The 15,962-nt window shown below is 42.4% G+C and overlaps 1 protein-coding gene across 3 annotated transcripts in view; it reads right to left on the reverse strand.

Annotated features, from left to right (window-relative positions):
• XPA (XPA, DNA damage recognition and repair factor) overlaps positions 1 to 14,417 on the reverse strand; it is a 30,034-nt gene extending 15,617 nt beyond the window's left edge. For all 3 annotated transcript variants that reach the window (XR_004301156.1, XM_032418930.1, XM_032418929.1), the window contains exons 1-5: positions 14,223 to 14,417; positions 12,102 to 12,212; positions 7,016 to 7,121; positions 4,072 to 4,237; positions 2,243 to 2,360 (exon numbers count right to left, since the gene is read on the reverse strand). Coding sequence is in view for 2 of the 3 variants with exons in the window: in XM_032418930.1 (XP_032274821.1) it covers positions 2,243 to 2,360; positions 4,072 to 4,237; positions 7,016 to 7,121; positions 12,102 to 12,212; positions 14,223 to 14,394 (673 nt within the window). In the remaining variant the exon portion in view is untranslated. The remainder of the gene's footprint in view (positions 1 to 2,242; positions 2,361 to 4,071; positions 4,238 to 7,015; positions 7,122 to 12,101; positions 12,213 to 14,222) is intronic.
• Positions 14,418 to 15,962: the final 1,545 nt, after the last annotated feature.

Genomic DNA, 15,962 nt, shown 5'->3' on the forward strand with positions numbered 1-15,962 from the left:
AAAAGCCAATTATATTTGAGTTTATGTTTCTTTAAAACAATACCTATAAAAATTATATAAATCTTAGAAGAACTGTTCTATGCGTACTAATATTTGATCTATAGGATCAAATTTTTATAATTTGATTTTTATAGAAAAAAAGTATAAAAGAGATGCTATAATCTTTTACTGTTAGTCAAATTAAGGAACTTAGCCACATTTAAATGACCTCTTGACCAAACTACAGAGATAGTATCTAAATAAAAATTACAGACCGCCCCCCCTTTTTAAAGTATTTCATCACTTGCAGGTCTAAGTTTCTAATTCCTTTATCCATATACTATAGTCTACACCAAAATACCATCAGGAAAGTGGCTTCGAGGGGCAGGAGAGAGGGAAGAGTGGAGGCGATTCAGGTAGCTGGAGTTACCAACAAGCCCAGGCTGGTCTGTAATGAGTCTGTAACTCTGCCTTCCTCTCTCAGGCCCAGTAAGAAGCTTCTGTTACTTTCCCCCTCCAGGCTCTCCTTGATGCTGGAAGAAGGAAGGGCTGGGGTAAAATGTGAGGTGGAACATAATCTAATAAAAGATTAAAGGAAAGGACCAAATTGAAAGAAGTCTTTCCAAAGCCTCTCAGTCGGTCCTTGCTGGTGTTTTCAGTGACCTGGTACAGCAGCGGCTCATGTGGGGAAGATTCTTCAGGGAAATGCTTCTACACGGCACAGTTTGCCACAGGAAATCTAACCAAGCCAGAGAAGTGTGCTTACCCCCGATCCAGGAGCTGATCTCTTAAGTCACTATAATTTATATAAAGACATATATAAGGATGTTTATCATGAGGTTTTTTTTTTTTATCATGAGGTTTTGATAAACTTCATAAGTGTCCAACAGTGCTTCTATTTTTATAAGAAATATTTTTAAAGAGTCTGTGTGTAGAAGAGAACTAGAAAAACAGACATTAAAACGTCACTATTGATGGTCTCTGGGCAGGAGACTACTACAAGTTCTTTGCAGTTTCCGAACTTTTCTGCACTGCACACAAATCAATCTTGTACTGAGAAGAGGGAAAAAAGATCCTCACAAGAAGAAACAAGGCAGGCTTACACTCAATTTTTGTTCCTGCTGTATTATTTAACACATCTGAGCTATCTTCCAAAACCTCTTCTAAATGCTAAGCACAAAAGCAAATTTATTTATTATGGCTAAGACACTCATTTTAAATGGATGTATACAAACCCCGTAAACACATAAAACACATGCTGTCAGATGCACCACACACCACACCAGGACTCTACACGTGCTGCCGGAAGCACATCTATGCCCGCCGTGCAGGACTCTCCAGGGAGTCCGTGGTCCCACCGAGTCCGAGTGCTCCCACTGCTCTGACAGCAGCCCACACTCACCATCACGGTACTGACCACACTCCAGCAGGAGCCGGACCAGCTCGGACTCCAGCAGGACGCTAGCACAGTGCCTGGTGACGCTGCTGGATGCGCTGATGGACGGACTGACACACAGACGGACACACAGACACACAGGACAAAGGAATGGATAGACAGATGTATGGGCAGAGGAATGAATGTACCGATGCAGACTTTCGGTTAGGAAAGCCTGCTTCCGGTCCCACCTCGCTAATGACTACTGATGTAACAAGTCACTCTACCTTTCTAGGTCTTTTATTCACATAGAAGGAAAATGATTCGACTTGCTGACATGAGAAGGCTCCTTCTAGCTACTAAATTAGAGGACTAACACTTAGGCATGATTTTTTCATTTTAAGCAATTAGAGAGGTTTGCTGGTGGATATCCTTTTTATAACCCTGTTAGTCATATTTAAGACTGAACTGATGCCAAATCCTTGACCGAGGATATATCCCTGATCTACCATTGTTCCTATATAAACACACAGTTCACTTTAAGAGGAGGATTTCCACACTTTTTAGAACTGCCGTACTCTGAGGTTTGCACCGAGAGCCTCAAACACCAACCTGCAGAGGGCAAACTTTCAGTATTTTCTTGTTTCAATCTATGAAAAAACATTCCAATCTACTGGTGACAGATCTTTAAACAAGAACAACTTACCTAAAGTCTTTTTGGAAGTCAATAAAATACAGTCCTTCATGAGATCAATGTAGCCACTTTTTTTTTTTTAAGATTTTATTTTTAAGTACTCTCTATACCCAATGTGGGGCTTGGACTCACAACCCTGAGATCAAGAGTCTTACGCTCTACCCACGGAACCAGCCAGGCACCGCTTCACTTACCTTTTACTTTCTTATCAAACTTCTTCTGTTTCATTTTCTCTCGGTTTTCCTGTCGAGCTTCCTTTGCTTCTTCTAATGCTTCCTGACTACCCCAAACTTCAAGAGACCTCTTCACAATCTATAACACAGAATCCAGATTTAAGTTGTTAAGTATTATAAAGTCATAATGATTAAATCCACAGACACCAAAACATGATCTCACTCAAGGGCAATTTTTTAAGTATTTGAAATTTTGAAGAGATTTTAAATAGTGCTAAGAAACAACTCTAATAACACCTCTATCTAAGCCTATGGAACCTCAGCCTAAATGTAGGCTTGATTAGACTCTAAGTACAAGAGCTGTCCTCTGACTGTAATTGTTTCTCTGCGACATTGTTTTCACACAAATCCACCAAAGTACCAGTAGTCAGTGGGTCTGATGAGTTTTGTCACACTCGCCAAAATAATCTGCAGACCAATTAGCAACAGTCCGTCTGAATATGAGGTCATCTCCAAAAACTTCTCACCACAGAGAATCAGTCACTACTGCTCTTTTCCTCCTTGGTCCATTACTAACTTCTGATCTTTACAATGTCAACTTTTTTTTTTTTTTTTTTAAACTCTAGTACCTGAATGACCTAAAGTCTTTATTCTAGTTTAAAAACTTTGCATTATAATATCTTTACTCTTTATAATATTTATTTACATTTAGGAGACTAACAAACACACTAAGAATTATGCTCAGGATCTCTCTCACAATATGTTAAGGGAACCAAAATATCAATCAAGGTAGCCAAACTCAGATTTCTTCCTGACATGATCAAGTGATATCCTGGCATTTCCTAAATTCTCAAACAACACCTTTTCCACACTTTAACACCCCTGAAATGCTGCAGCACCAGCCACCTGCTCACCGATGCTTTAACAGTTGAGTCAAAAAGTGGTTCAGAAGAATTGGACTCTGAATGCAAAGAAGTTTAAGAATACCTTAATAAATCTGTTGTAGTTGCATTTCTTATGTATGTATGCACAAGCATGATATATAGCAAAAAAAAAACCTAATAAATCTAATGGCACTATTTCAGTAAGTATAAAATAAAAGCTTCAAGTGATAAGAAAGCATTGGGTTGGCGTTTTTTCATTTTAATGATACATGAAATAATGGTGAATCTTCTAATTAATGGTGTCTTAGGTTTAATAAAATTCAATAAGTGACTGGCTTTACAATGTAGTTTCTTAATTTTATTTGAAGCTACTAGGATTTTCTAGTATTTTCCAGTCAACCTGCTCTAAACCAATGCCTCTCAACATTTTTTTATATAATGGCACAAAAATAGAACGTATGTACTATTCTAGGATAGATACAGGAGGCTCTGACTCAAGGCCCACACTAAGTGGGTACCTATCTCCGCACACCACTACAACACGAGAAGTTGAGAAGATCCACTCTGAAACACAGCAGTTACATGGACACTTGACACTGTTCCAGATGAGCATTTCCCAAGTGGAGTTAGATTTTAGGCATCTGTGAAATTCCTGAAACTTTCTAGGGTTTTCATTTGGAGGGTGGGCGGGTAGGGAAATGGGGCCCAACTCTTAATCCCAACCTAGTTCCCCAATTGTCCTAGTAACACTACCTGACAGTAACATATCTGCCCCAAAGCGCCACACCAAAAAGTAAACCCAGATATTATTAAATGTTGTTACATACGACTATGACTCATATACAAAACAGAAGGAAAAGGATCTTTTTAGCTCTGTAAGCAAAACTAAACTAATTATACCTAGTTTACAATTAAAACTTCACCCAACCGAGGACTTAAAATGACCAAGTATAATGTATCAGAGACCTGTAATTTTAAGTAGAGTTTCATATCACCCCATTGTGAATGATGAGGATTCTTCTTCACAATAAATTTAAGAGCTGGTTCTCTTTTTTCTAAATCACAGTCTTTCAGAAGGTATTCTTGTTTGGCTTCTGTTTTAGTTATGAGCTTGTGTTTATCATCAGCATCTCTGAAAATAAATTAAGTCCAGTACTATGTTAGTTATTTTAAATAAACTATGTTTTCAAATAGTCCAACAACCTAGGGGCATGCTTGCCAAAACATTATTTTAAAACAGTTTTTCCTGGGGTGCTGGGTGGCTCAGTCAGTTAAGCATCTGCCTTTGGTTCGGGTCATGACCTTGAGGTCCTGGGATCGAGCCTTGCATCAGGCTCCCTGCTCAGCGGGGAGCCTGCTTCTCTGGCTCCCTCTGCCCCTCCCCACCTACTCAGGTTCTCTCTCACTCACTCTACGTGCTCACTCTCCCTCAAATTAATAAAAAAATCTTTAAAAAAATAAAATAGCTTTTCCTTCAATTCTCACGGTCAAGTTAGCAGCATAAAAATTCTAAACAGAAAAATACTTTATCTTTTACTTATTTGGAGAAGCTATATTATATTAGCAGCAGATCCAGGTCATTTAATAAGAATTTCTTTCTACTTACTTGAAGTCCCTCTTTGCCACAATGGATTTGAAATGACTAAGAGTACAGCAAATATAAATGAGAAGACTCAATGGGTAAGAAAATATCTCATGGATGGAATATAAGGAATATAAGTATACAAGGTCCAACTACGCCAACACACTTGAGTTTCCAATTGGCTCTGAGCTTGTTCAAAGTCAAGGTAAAAATGGAGGTATAGTCAGTCACACAGTTCTCATTTATTTTGTTCTCCATCTACATGCCAGGTATGACTCAAAGTACTAGAAAAACAGCAAAGAAAACAAAGCCTTGTTTTCATGAAGCTCCCATTCTGGTTAGGAGAAGACAGTAAGCAAACATAATGACAGATAAAAGTGCTATAAAGAAACACAAAGCATGGTAAAGAACAGAAAGTTTGATAGACTGGGTAATCAAAGAAGGCCACTGATGAGGGGGCATTTGAGCAGGGCCCTTAAAAAGAGAACATTCTGAACAGCTGGAGAAAGAACATCCTAAGCAGAGAGAACAGCAAGTGCAAAGGCTCTAGGGCAGGAGTGCGCTTCACAACTGGACTCACGGCAAGTGAGCCAGCGGGGACCAGAAGGCTTAAGGGAGGGAAGACGGTGAGGAGGGGCGGGAGATCAAGTCTGAGACATGCGGGAGCCCTCTAAGCAGTGTGGAGACAGTTCTAGTCTACATGGATTAAAAACTGTTGAAGAGTTCTGACTAAAATGTCTCCGTAGAAGAAGCCAATGGTGCAAAGTTGGGGGCACAGGCCAGTTAGAAGACCACCAGTGCCGGGCTCCAGACAGGGGCTGATGGTGGCCTCGGCTGAGGTAGTGGTGGGAGGGGCGAGGGGGCGAAGCAAGGATCTGGAAGGAACACAGATCCAACTGGATTTGGAATTAAACACGGGATAAGCAGAGAAACAGCCAATGAAGTTGGCCTTTACTGAAATGAGGTATAGGTCAGGGAGGGGAGGAGAGACAAGATTGGGAATAACTTCATGAAAGCTAAATAACTTAGAAGTTTAAGCTAAAAGAGGGGACAGGTACTCTACTAAAATTAAAATCTTCGAAGACATTGAAAGGAAACAGAATGGAGGGCTGTGTTCCTAATTACTTTAAAAGTATCTTTTTTTCAGACTACTACACAACTTTCTTTAAACTGATACATTAGTTGCTTCCATCTTCTCAGGGAAATAGGATTATATGTGATAATTTAGTTCCCAAAAGCTATCCATCCTTACTTTAAGAAGTGATAATGCTGTGGCTCTTAACCACTGTGTGTCAATTGGAACAGAGTTTATAATTTGTAACTCCAATTGCAACCACACATTTTTTTTAAAAAACATTTTTTTTAAAGATTTTTATTTATTTGAGAGAGAGAGAGAGAGCACAAGCAGGGGGAGCAGCAAAGGGAGAAGGAGAAGCAGGCTTCCCGCAGAGCAGGGAGCCCGATGTGGGGCTCGATCCCAGGACCCCGGGATCATGACCTGAGATGAAGGCAGACGCTTAACGACTGAGCCACCCAGGTGCCCCAGGAGCCAAACATTTCCAGTCACAGATCTGATCGTGAGACAAGCAATATCTCCCATTCCCTCTTCTCAGGATTCTACCCAGCAACAAGTCAGTGGGAATGTCTCCCTCCCCTGCAGCAGGGACTCGAAGAAGCCAGGTCCTCCAGGCAGGTGAGCAGTTGATCTAGGGTAGCAGGTCCAAGAAGAAGGACCAGGGAACAGAGAAGAGGGCTCAGTAAGAATCCCAGATGGGGTCTTAAGGCATGAAAGACACCAACACAGGACGTGCTGGGGTAAACAGTAGGGACGGAACCAGGAGGAGTGAGAAGCATCATCCTGGGGTGACAGAAAGAGGCCAGAGGCCAGGAGAGGAAGAAAAAGGATGAGAGAAGAATGTGACTTTTCCTCCTCTCTTCTCTCCCCTTCAGTCCCCTCCTCTCACTGAAGGCCCCAGTCCTCTCACCAAGGTGTCCGCATACCCCGGGGTAAGACACAGGGGACCCTCAGGGACCAGGGGAAGAGAGGGGTTAGGAACTTGCTAATGAGAGAGGGTAAAGACCCACCAGGCCCAGAGAAAGGAGGAGGACAGATCTACAGCTGAACCAGGGCTGTCCTCATCACTGTGATAAGCACAGGCTTCCTGTATTTCTTTGACAAAATGGAAACCACAGAAATTTTAGGAAACAGCTAAAACAAAAATTGTAATTACTAATATTAAATCCACATGGATCTAATTATGGTTTTGCACTAAACCTACATGCAAACAGTAAACTTTAGCAATTGAGAACATCGTCTGAAATAAGTACCTGCAGTTATCACAAGTTGCCAGATCAAAGTGGCTCATAAGGTAAGAATCCATAAATTCTTTACCACACTCTTCACATACTGCATAATCAAATTCCATAACAGGTCCTAAAGAAAGGAAGGTTAATTCTTTAAGTTTACTTTTTTGTGACTTAGAAAAATGTATTTTCCCCTATCTTAAGTTTATCAGCATGTACTTTATAATGGACACAAATACATTTACATCAAAGACAAAACCATGATTAAGTAATCTTCCATTTATCTTAAAAAAAAATTTTAAGGAAAAAACTATCAATTCATCAAGTACGTTTGAACCCAAAACCACGTGTAAGGTGCTTGTATTAGCTCTGTATTGCTGCTGTAACAAATGACCACAAATCTTCGGGCTAAAATAACACACTTATTATCTTACAGATCTGTAGTTTGTAAGTCTGACACGGGTCTCAGTGCGCTACAGTCAAGGTGCAGGCAGGGCTGCATTCCTTTCTGGAAGTTTTAGGACACAATCTATTACCTGCCATTTTCAGTCCTGCCTTGATTCAGGACTCCCTTCCTCCAACTTCCAAACCGGCAGTAGCAGCTTCTCCCATCACTCTGGCTTCTTCCATAATCACATCTCCCTGTGCCTCTCTCCTGCCTTTTACTTTTAAGTACCTATAATTACACTGGGCCCACCTGGATAATACAGAATAATCTCCCACACATCTCAAGGTCTTTAACCTTAATCATATCTGCAAAGTCCCTTTTGTTATGTACGGTCATATATCATGGGTTCCATGGTGATTGGAATGTGGACATCTTTGGGGACCGCTATTCGACCTACCACCGTACTGTTGAGAGTACAAAGGAGGTGAGTCCCAGAGTAGAAGGGAGCAGAGGGGGCCGCTTACAGACAGGGAAGATGGATACTAACACATAACACGGAAAGAGTGGTAAAGTGCAAGTCAACAGCAGAAGAGACAACACAGAATTCACTTTCAAATGGGAAACTTTCTCCCCCTCCACTCCACCACCACCAACAGAGTAAATACCTCAACAATGAGACTGTAAACTTGAGGGTGAAGATTATATTTAGCTATATATCCTCAACTCCCAGCATAGAAACTACTCCAGGTAGAGTAAAACTCAATTTTTTTGAGGACTTCAAATACCTGGCTAAGGATCTTTATCCTATAGAATTTCTCAGCAAATCTGAAAGTTTCGTTCTCTCAGCAAATCTGAAAGTTTTACTAGTACGTCTTTAGGATGATAGCTACTGCCAACCTCCAGTGGAAAGAAGAAGGGAGTCATCATTTGTCCAGTTGGTTCGACACATTCCTATCACTGCCTTCCCTTACCTACTTCCAACGCAACAAGGTCAGTTAATATTCTACCACCCCTTAATTCCACTATCTCCAAACTCTAACAAAAATATCACTCTTCCTTATAAAATATTAGCGGGGCACAGCTATAGACAAAAGGAAAAGTTAAAAATAGAATCAAAGATCTTCAAAAACTTGATTACTAGAATGTGTTAGAATGGAGAAAAACAGAGGTCTGACATACCAATTAGGAGACTACTGAACAGCATTATTAATCGAAAGCCATAAAATGTGCAGAACATTTTCCTAATTTTAGAAAGTCTTTATGATGGAAAATTTTAAATGTACATGATGATTTTTCTACTCCTTCACCCCCTTTATATTTACCACGTGAAAATTGGCAGTCTAGTGTAAGCAAGAGCCTTCCCTCCCCGCCATTCACTCACTCATGTACCTAATTATGATACAGACTCACAGATCCCTCTTTTGTCCAATGGCATTATCACTCAGTAGTGTCCTTATTGACTCTGGTGCTCAAATGGTCTCAGATTTGGCTAGCAGGAGCCCCTTCAAGCTGTGTAACACACTTTTATCACTTCTGAACGCTTACATATTTCTGGCATTACAGAATGTTCCAAACTCACCTGGTGGCCATCCTGCCCCAACCCTAGAATCAGCTATTTCTCTGAAGGGCCCTGGCTCCTTTCGGTGGGGGAACAGTATCAGAGTCCAAGATCTGGACAGCAGGTATGCTCACTGCCACTGGGTTATCTTCACTTCAAGGCCCTTTCTGTGGACAGAGCTAAGAAATACATGCACGTGTGTGTACACGTGTGTGAAGACATGCACGTGTGTGTACATATATGTACGCACACACACAAGTACTCGTACGTGCACACATATCTTTTTGAGGTATAACTGACGTTGTATTAGTTTCAGATGTCTAACATAGTGCCTCAATATTTACATATATTGTGAAATTATCAAATAAGTCTCGTTAACATGTCACCATAGTTTACAAAATCTTTCTTATGAGAACTTTTAAGATCTACTCTCCTAGCAGCTTTCAAATATGCAGCACAGTAATATTAACTAGTTGCCATGCTGTACAACACATCCTCATGACTTACTTTATAACTAGAAGTCTGTATCTTTTAATCACCTTCACCCCCCGTTCCCTTATCACCTTCCTAGTGATTCTGATGAACCTCTATTCTAGATTATAAAAGCATTTGATAGGCTTTGCTTTATAGGCAAATGACCCAAATAATTTAATGGCCCAAATAATTTTGATTTTTCTCAGCTATGCTGAAGCTCTTTATTTTTTTTTTTTTAAAGATTTTATTTATTTATTCATGAGAGACAGAGAGAGAGAGAGAGGCAGAGGGAGAAGCAGGCTCCCAAGGAGCAGAGAGCCCGATGCGGGACTCGATCCCAGGACCCTGGGATCATGACCTGAGCCGAAGGCAGACGCTCAACCATCTGAGCCACCCAGGCACCCTATGCTGAAGCTCTTTAAAAATTAACAAAGGGGCGCCTGAGTGGCTCAGTTGGTTAAGCATCTGCCTTCAGCTCAGGTCATGATCCAGGGTCCTGGGATCGAGCCCCACATCGGGCTCCCTGCTCAGTGAGGAGTCTGCTTCTCCCTCTCCCTCTGCCTCTCTTCCCTGCTCATTGCTCTTTCTCTCTGCCTCAAATGAATAAATTAAAAAAAAAAAATTAACAAAGAAAACATGATAGAGGGGCGCCTGGGTGGCTCAGCTGGTTAAGTGTCTGACTCTTGATTTCTGCTCACGTCATGATCTCATGGGTCGTTAGGCTGAGCCCCACGACAGGCTTTGCGCTCAGGGGAAGGAATCTGCTGGAGAGTCTCTCTCCCTCTCCCAGACTAAGTCAGCCCAGAGAATGAGGACCTTTTCTAATCTGTCTCCCAAAGGGGACACTGTTGAAGGAGGTGATCGAGAGGACGTGATGGCCAGCTGACCTATGAGGCGGACCTGGGCAATCAGAGACTCCTCAGCCCCTACCCTGTTCTTGGAATGCTCATTCTGCCCACCAATCCCACAGTGGGAGCTGTTCCAAGGACAAACCCTTGAGAGAGTAAGGTCTCATAGAGGCCATCTGACCTGAATATGTGACCGAACCCAGTTAAGCCTCTATATAAACTGTGAAGATCTGGCAGGTGGGTGCAGAGATCTACTCATCTTGCAGCCACCCAAGACGCCTCCTACATTCCCTTGCTAGTTAAAGCCGCCACCTACCAATCTGGAGTGGCCTGACTCCTTCAGTCTCTTGCCCTCTGTGTGCCAGGCCAGTCTGCAAACCAACACACACCTTTTCTAACTTCCACAAATTCACGACCCAAGTCCTATTCGCATGCAGCAGCCATAGCATCAATGCATGAGTAACAGCCAATGCCACAGGTATACCTTCGTTAAGCAGGAAGGCACTACAACAGGTGACGATAAATATTTGTCATGTGATGGGGCGCCTGGGTGGCTCAGTCGTTAAGCGTCTGCCTTCGTGTCAGGTCATGATCCCAGGGTCCTGGGATCAAGTCCTGCATCGGGCTCCCTGCTCAGTGGCGAGCCTGCTTCTCCCTCTGCCTGCCACTCCCCCTGCTTGTGTGCACGCGCTCTCTTTCTCAGACAAATAAAATTAAAAAAAAAAAAAAAAAAAAATTGGTTGTGTGATCTGTTAAATGAAAGTATAGGCTTTATAGCCCCAGTTGAATCCAAAATCTGCAGACTAAAGTTACAATGTGTCTTCATATCCATAAAATCATAGGGACTCTAAAGGTCTTTAATTCAATGCCTTCCCTCCTCATACAGGGCTTCTCTAATATATCCTGGTCAGGTCTTTCAATCTCTGAACCCCTCCCTGTTTTGCTATTTAGAAGCAGCAATTCCCACGGTTAGGGAGTTTTTCCATTTCACAGAGTCACCATGAGACTCATAAAATATGTGCCAACATTCTATAAGTGCGAAGTGCTAAATACATGCACGGTACTGGGCTGAAATCTCCCTCACTGTATTGTAATTGTCACCCACTGTTCCAAGTTCTGCCCTCCAAAGCAAATCACAGTAAGTATAATCTCTCTTCCACAGAGAAGCACTTCTTACACTTGCAGGCAGTTAGAAGTGTCCTCTCAGTTAAACCTAACCAGTTTTGACAACTGTTCCTCACATGTCAATTTGAAGACAGCCATTTTGACCACTCTGTTTTGGACACTATATACCTGTCAATATCCCCCTTAAATATGGCACCCAAACTGAACAAATATTTTAATCCTTCAAGTCTCAGCTTCTGAAAACAGTGGAATAGAACGGGACTCTTACCTAGCTTGATGAACATATAACATTTCTGTTGCCACAGCTAAAACTAAAATAGGTTTTTTAAGCCTCCCCAAGGATAGCGCTACAGATAGATATACCCCATTTTTCCTCCAAACAAATAAAAGAATGTCTTAAATTTTATTTCTTGGGTTCTAGCCCCTCATTTCAGCCTATCAAGACAATGGAGTATACTATCAGTCAATATATTGGCTATCCCTGCCTATTTTAAAATAACAGACAGCATCAACCCTAAGTACACAAACCACAAGTTAAACTAATCATTGCCAAATCTGTTTAATTTTTAATCTATTAGCAAAACTGCCAAACTGTATGCCTCTTACAAAGCTGACCTGCTCACTGACAAGTATGGCATTAACATCTATTTACAAAAAATTATGCAAGTTACTCAAAATGACCAATCCAGATACCTATTTTCTGAAAATACACTTTACCTGGTTGATGGACAACTTTTCCAATTGTATGTTGTTCTTCTTCTTCCTCTTCCAGAATGAAGCCTCCTCCCGTGTCAATGATCTTTCGGGCTGCTTTTACATTAGCCATACCTATGAAAAGTAAAAGTGGTGAATGATTTAACTAGGTAAGCCCATATGTTCCTCTGTGCATAAACAGATTCTTTAAATTTAATATATATCAAAGACAAGGATGCCCACTGTTAGCACTTCTCCCGAACATTATACTGAAGGGCCCAACTAGCCCAAGTTGGTAAGAAAATAAAACAGGCATAAAGGTTGGAAAGGAGTAAAACAGTCTTTATCCACAGATGATGTGATTATGTATGGAGAATATTCACAAGAATCTACAATTAGAATTAAGAAATAACATCTAGGAAAAGAGGTGTAAAACCTCTACAACGCAACCACCACTAAGAGAAATCAAAGATCTAAATATGAATGGAGAAATAGACCACGCACAGATTGGAAGCCTCAATACTATATTTGGTGCCGAGATTTTTATCTTCAGTACTTTTATTTCAGCATACTGTACAATTTTCATTTTCTGTCTGAGCTAGGACACAGGCCATGGAAAAGACTGAGAAGAACTTGCTTAGAATGTGGTGCTAAGGGCTTGGGGAAACAGCAAGGTGCAGCAGCAGAGAGAAAGGGGGCTTTGTCTTGGCATGATTGAGCATCGTTCAGTATCTTGTTCAAGTTAAGGTCTTGACTACTCCAGCTGGTCAAAACCAAGCTCCTGAGGCACAGCGAGGTGCATCCCATGTCACAGCACAGTGGATTCTACCTTGCTTTCCATGATCAGAAGTTTAATACCGGTCTATGTGCTTTTTTGCACCCCTGTTCCACAGTCATTTAGTACAGATCTACAAACCTTTATGAAATCATGAATATGAATTAACGCAAATGAACAACTTTTGTCCTGACTCTAACATCTCAAGTTGAGAAAGGAATAAGAAAACTAGAAAACAGAAAGGATGAGACCAGAACCATTAAAAGTGGCTGTAATTTGTGGATTCAGTGTCTGTATGAATATCAAGACATGCTGCCAGCCCCAGCTTCCTGTCATTCTTCCTTTCTTCTGGTTGATGAAAAGGGGTAGTAGAGGACACAGCTCCAAACTGTGCTCAACTACTCACACAGTATGGGATACAGCTTTAGGAACATGTGTACTTCACGTTACAGAGGCAGTCCTGAAGACCTGCAGGTCAACCAAACTATTTTAAGTACCCTAGGGAAGATTATTACTGGACTACAGTGGAAAGTTAAATGACAGAAATGTTCATACATGAAAGACACGCAGTCAAGGGCTGCCCTAAGAAAGGGGGAAAGATAAAATTCAGACAAAAATAACAGCCTTTCTTCCTAAAAGTGAGACAATGCCTGGCACAGAACAAGCAGTTGGTGAAAAGGAAAGGCCGTGAACCCAGTATCAGATGAGCTCAATTCTAGCCCTGATTAGCTTGCGCACTTGCTGGTATGAACCTGCGCAGATCCCTTTCCTTTTCTGGTCCTCAATTACCACCGCAGTAAAACACCAGTACCAAACGCTGCCCTAATTATTTAACAAGTTAACAGTGAGAATCAAGTTAGCGAACTTGAAAGACGTGAAACACAACAGGTGCTACTCTTGAGAGCCTCACGAAGGCAGTAGCTCCTGTCTGTTTGCTCTGTGCGGGATCCGGAATATGCACTCAATCGCCCTTTGTTGTTGAGTGGATGAATTCGGGCGCGGTGCAGGATGGTTGCTGAAATGGGTGACAAGTCTAAAAGCTTTATACAGGGACTGCCCCTGGGACCGGTGGACGCGCAGCTGGAACAGAAAGGGAAAGCTAGGACGCCGACCGACACTGGCTGGCACCTCCCGACGGTGAGGGCGGCTGCATCCCCCAAGCCTAAGAGAAGAGCTGGGCCACCCGGGTGCAGTGAGGAAAGCCCCAGCTCCAGCGCGGAACCGCTGGTGGTCATAGCCCGCTTTGAAACGGCCCGCAGAGCGGACTCCCGGGACTGCGGGAGGGCAGACGCGCGGGTAGCCGACGCTGCACCTAGGACGCGGCACCCGGCCCGCCAGAGGGAAACGGCAGGCGCCGCCAGGGCCCAAACCTCCGGTAGCCCCAGCCGCCGTCGCCTGGTAGGGCCGGGCCGCCAGCCGGGCCTGGCGCAGCATCAGCGCCCGCTGCCGCTTCCGCTCGATGCTCGCCCGCACCGAGGCAGGCAGCTCCGCCGGCGGTTCCGAGGCCGCCGGCTCCCGCGAAGCGTCGCCGGCTGCCGCCATCTCCAAGCTCCCCAAAGGGCGGAGGCTCTACCCCCGCGCATGCGCATTGGCGCGCCGAAACGTGCCCGCCACCCCGTCGACTCCACAGTACGTACGGCCTCTGAGAAGGAGAGCGCCTGCGCAATTTGAGGAGCCCCGGGCGGAGGGGAGGGCGGTGGGCGGAGCTTGCGCCGGCGTTGGGGGCCGAGAATACCTGCTAGAATGTAATCTAGAAGGGGCGGGGCTGAAGTCAATTTTCAGGACCCGGTCATCTTTAAGGTAATAGTCTTGCTTGGTGGTTCAGAATATGGTCCTAGGAGTCAGCTCTGGGTTAAGTTCTAGCTCTGACATTTACCACTGGTTGCTGGAACAAGTTATGTAACCTCAGTTCGGTTTCTTCAGTAGTAAAACGAGGATAATTACGGAACCGCTTCCTGGGTTGTTGGAAAAATTAGCTGTAAAGGTTTTCAGCACAATGCCTGAAATATAGAAAGCTTCCAAAAATAATAGCAGCTAGTAACACTAGTAGTGTCTGTCAAAAAAAGATCAATGGATGATTCATCTGACTTTACTTTGAAAGCATGGCCTAGGGTACAGAGCCTTAGATTTGAAATGGGAACCCCTGGGTTCAAACTCTCACCTGCTGTGTGACATTAGGCAAATACAGCACCTGATACCAAAGCTGGTGTGCATGAACTTGGCTATATTTACCATGGAATATTCCTTCAGTGTGGGTGAGATGCCACCAGGTAGACAGTGGGTTTGGATTTGGGCCAAATCCTGAATTACCAAAAGTGTGGTAAATGGAGCACTTTGCGAGAAACATTGCTTGCTTTTCCAAAAATGTATGCTTTTTTATTACAAATGAAATTTAATTGAAACCAGGAAACACATTATGTTTTAATTACTACATACACCACTTAGGACTAGTTTTCAGAACAATCTGACACACCGAGGTTTCACACTTGTTTTCCATGGTTAAAATTTGAGCAGCACAACCTAGTGGTTTTAATCTATTGATTATATATATATTTAAGCTGGAGAACATTATATAAAGCAGATAAATGCTCAGATCTTCTGGTTGAACTGGAGATGGAGACCTCAAGAAATCCCTGTTCCCTTTCACCTCAGATCCCTTTCTCTTCCTATCCATTGACCTTGCCCAGGTGACAAAATCTCAAATTCCATATAACACCAAAAGCACAAACAACAAAAGAAAAAAATAAATTGGACTTCATCAAAATTAAAAACTTTTGTACATCAAAGAACATCAAGAAAGTGAAAAAGATAACTTACAGAATGGTAGAAAATATTTGCAAATCCTGTATCTGAAAGGGCCTAGTATCCAGAATACATAAAGAAATTTTACGACTCAATAACAAAAAGGCAACCTAGTTTTTAAACAAGCAAAGGACTTAAATAGACATTTTTCTAAAGACTATATACAAATGGCCAACAAACACATGAAAAGATATTCATCACTACTCATTAGGGAAATACAAGTCAAAAGCAGAGTGAGATACCACTTCACCACCACTAGGATGACTAGAATTAAGGGGTAAAAAAATAACACAATAACAAGTGTTGGC

The sequence above is a fragment of the Phoca vitulina genome, unplaced genomic scaffold (assembly GCF_004348235.1).
Source record: "Phoca vitulina isolate PV1807 unplaced genomic scaffold, GSC_HSeal_1.0 scaffold21, whole genome shotgun sequence".
NCBI lineage: Eukaryota > Metazoa > Chordata > Mammalia > Carnivora > Phocidae > Phoca > Phoca vitulina.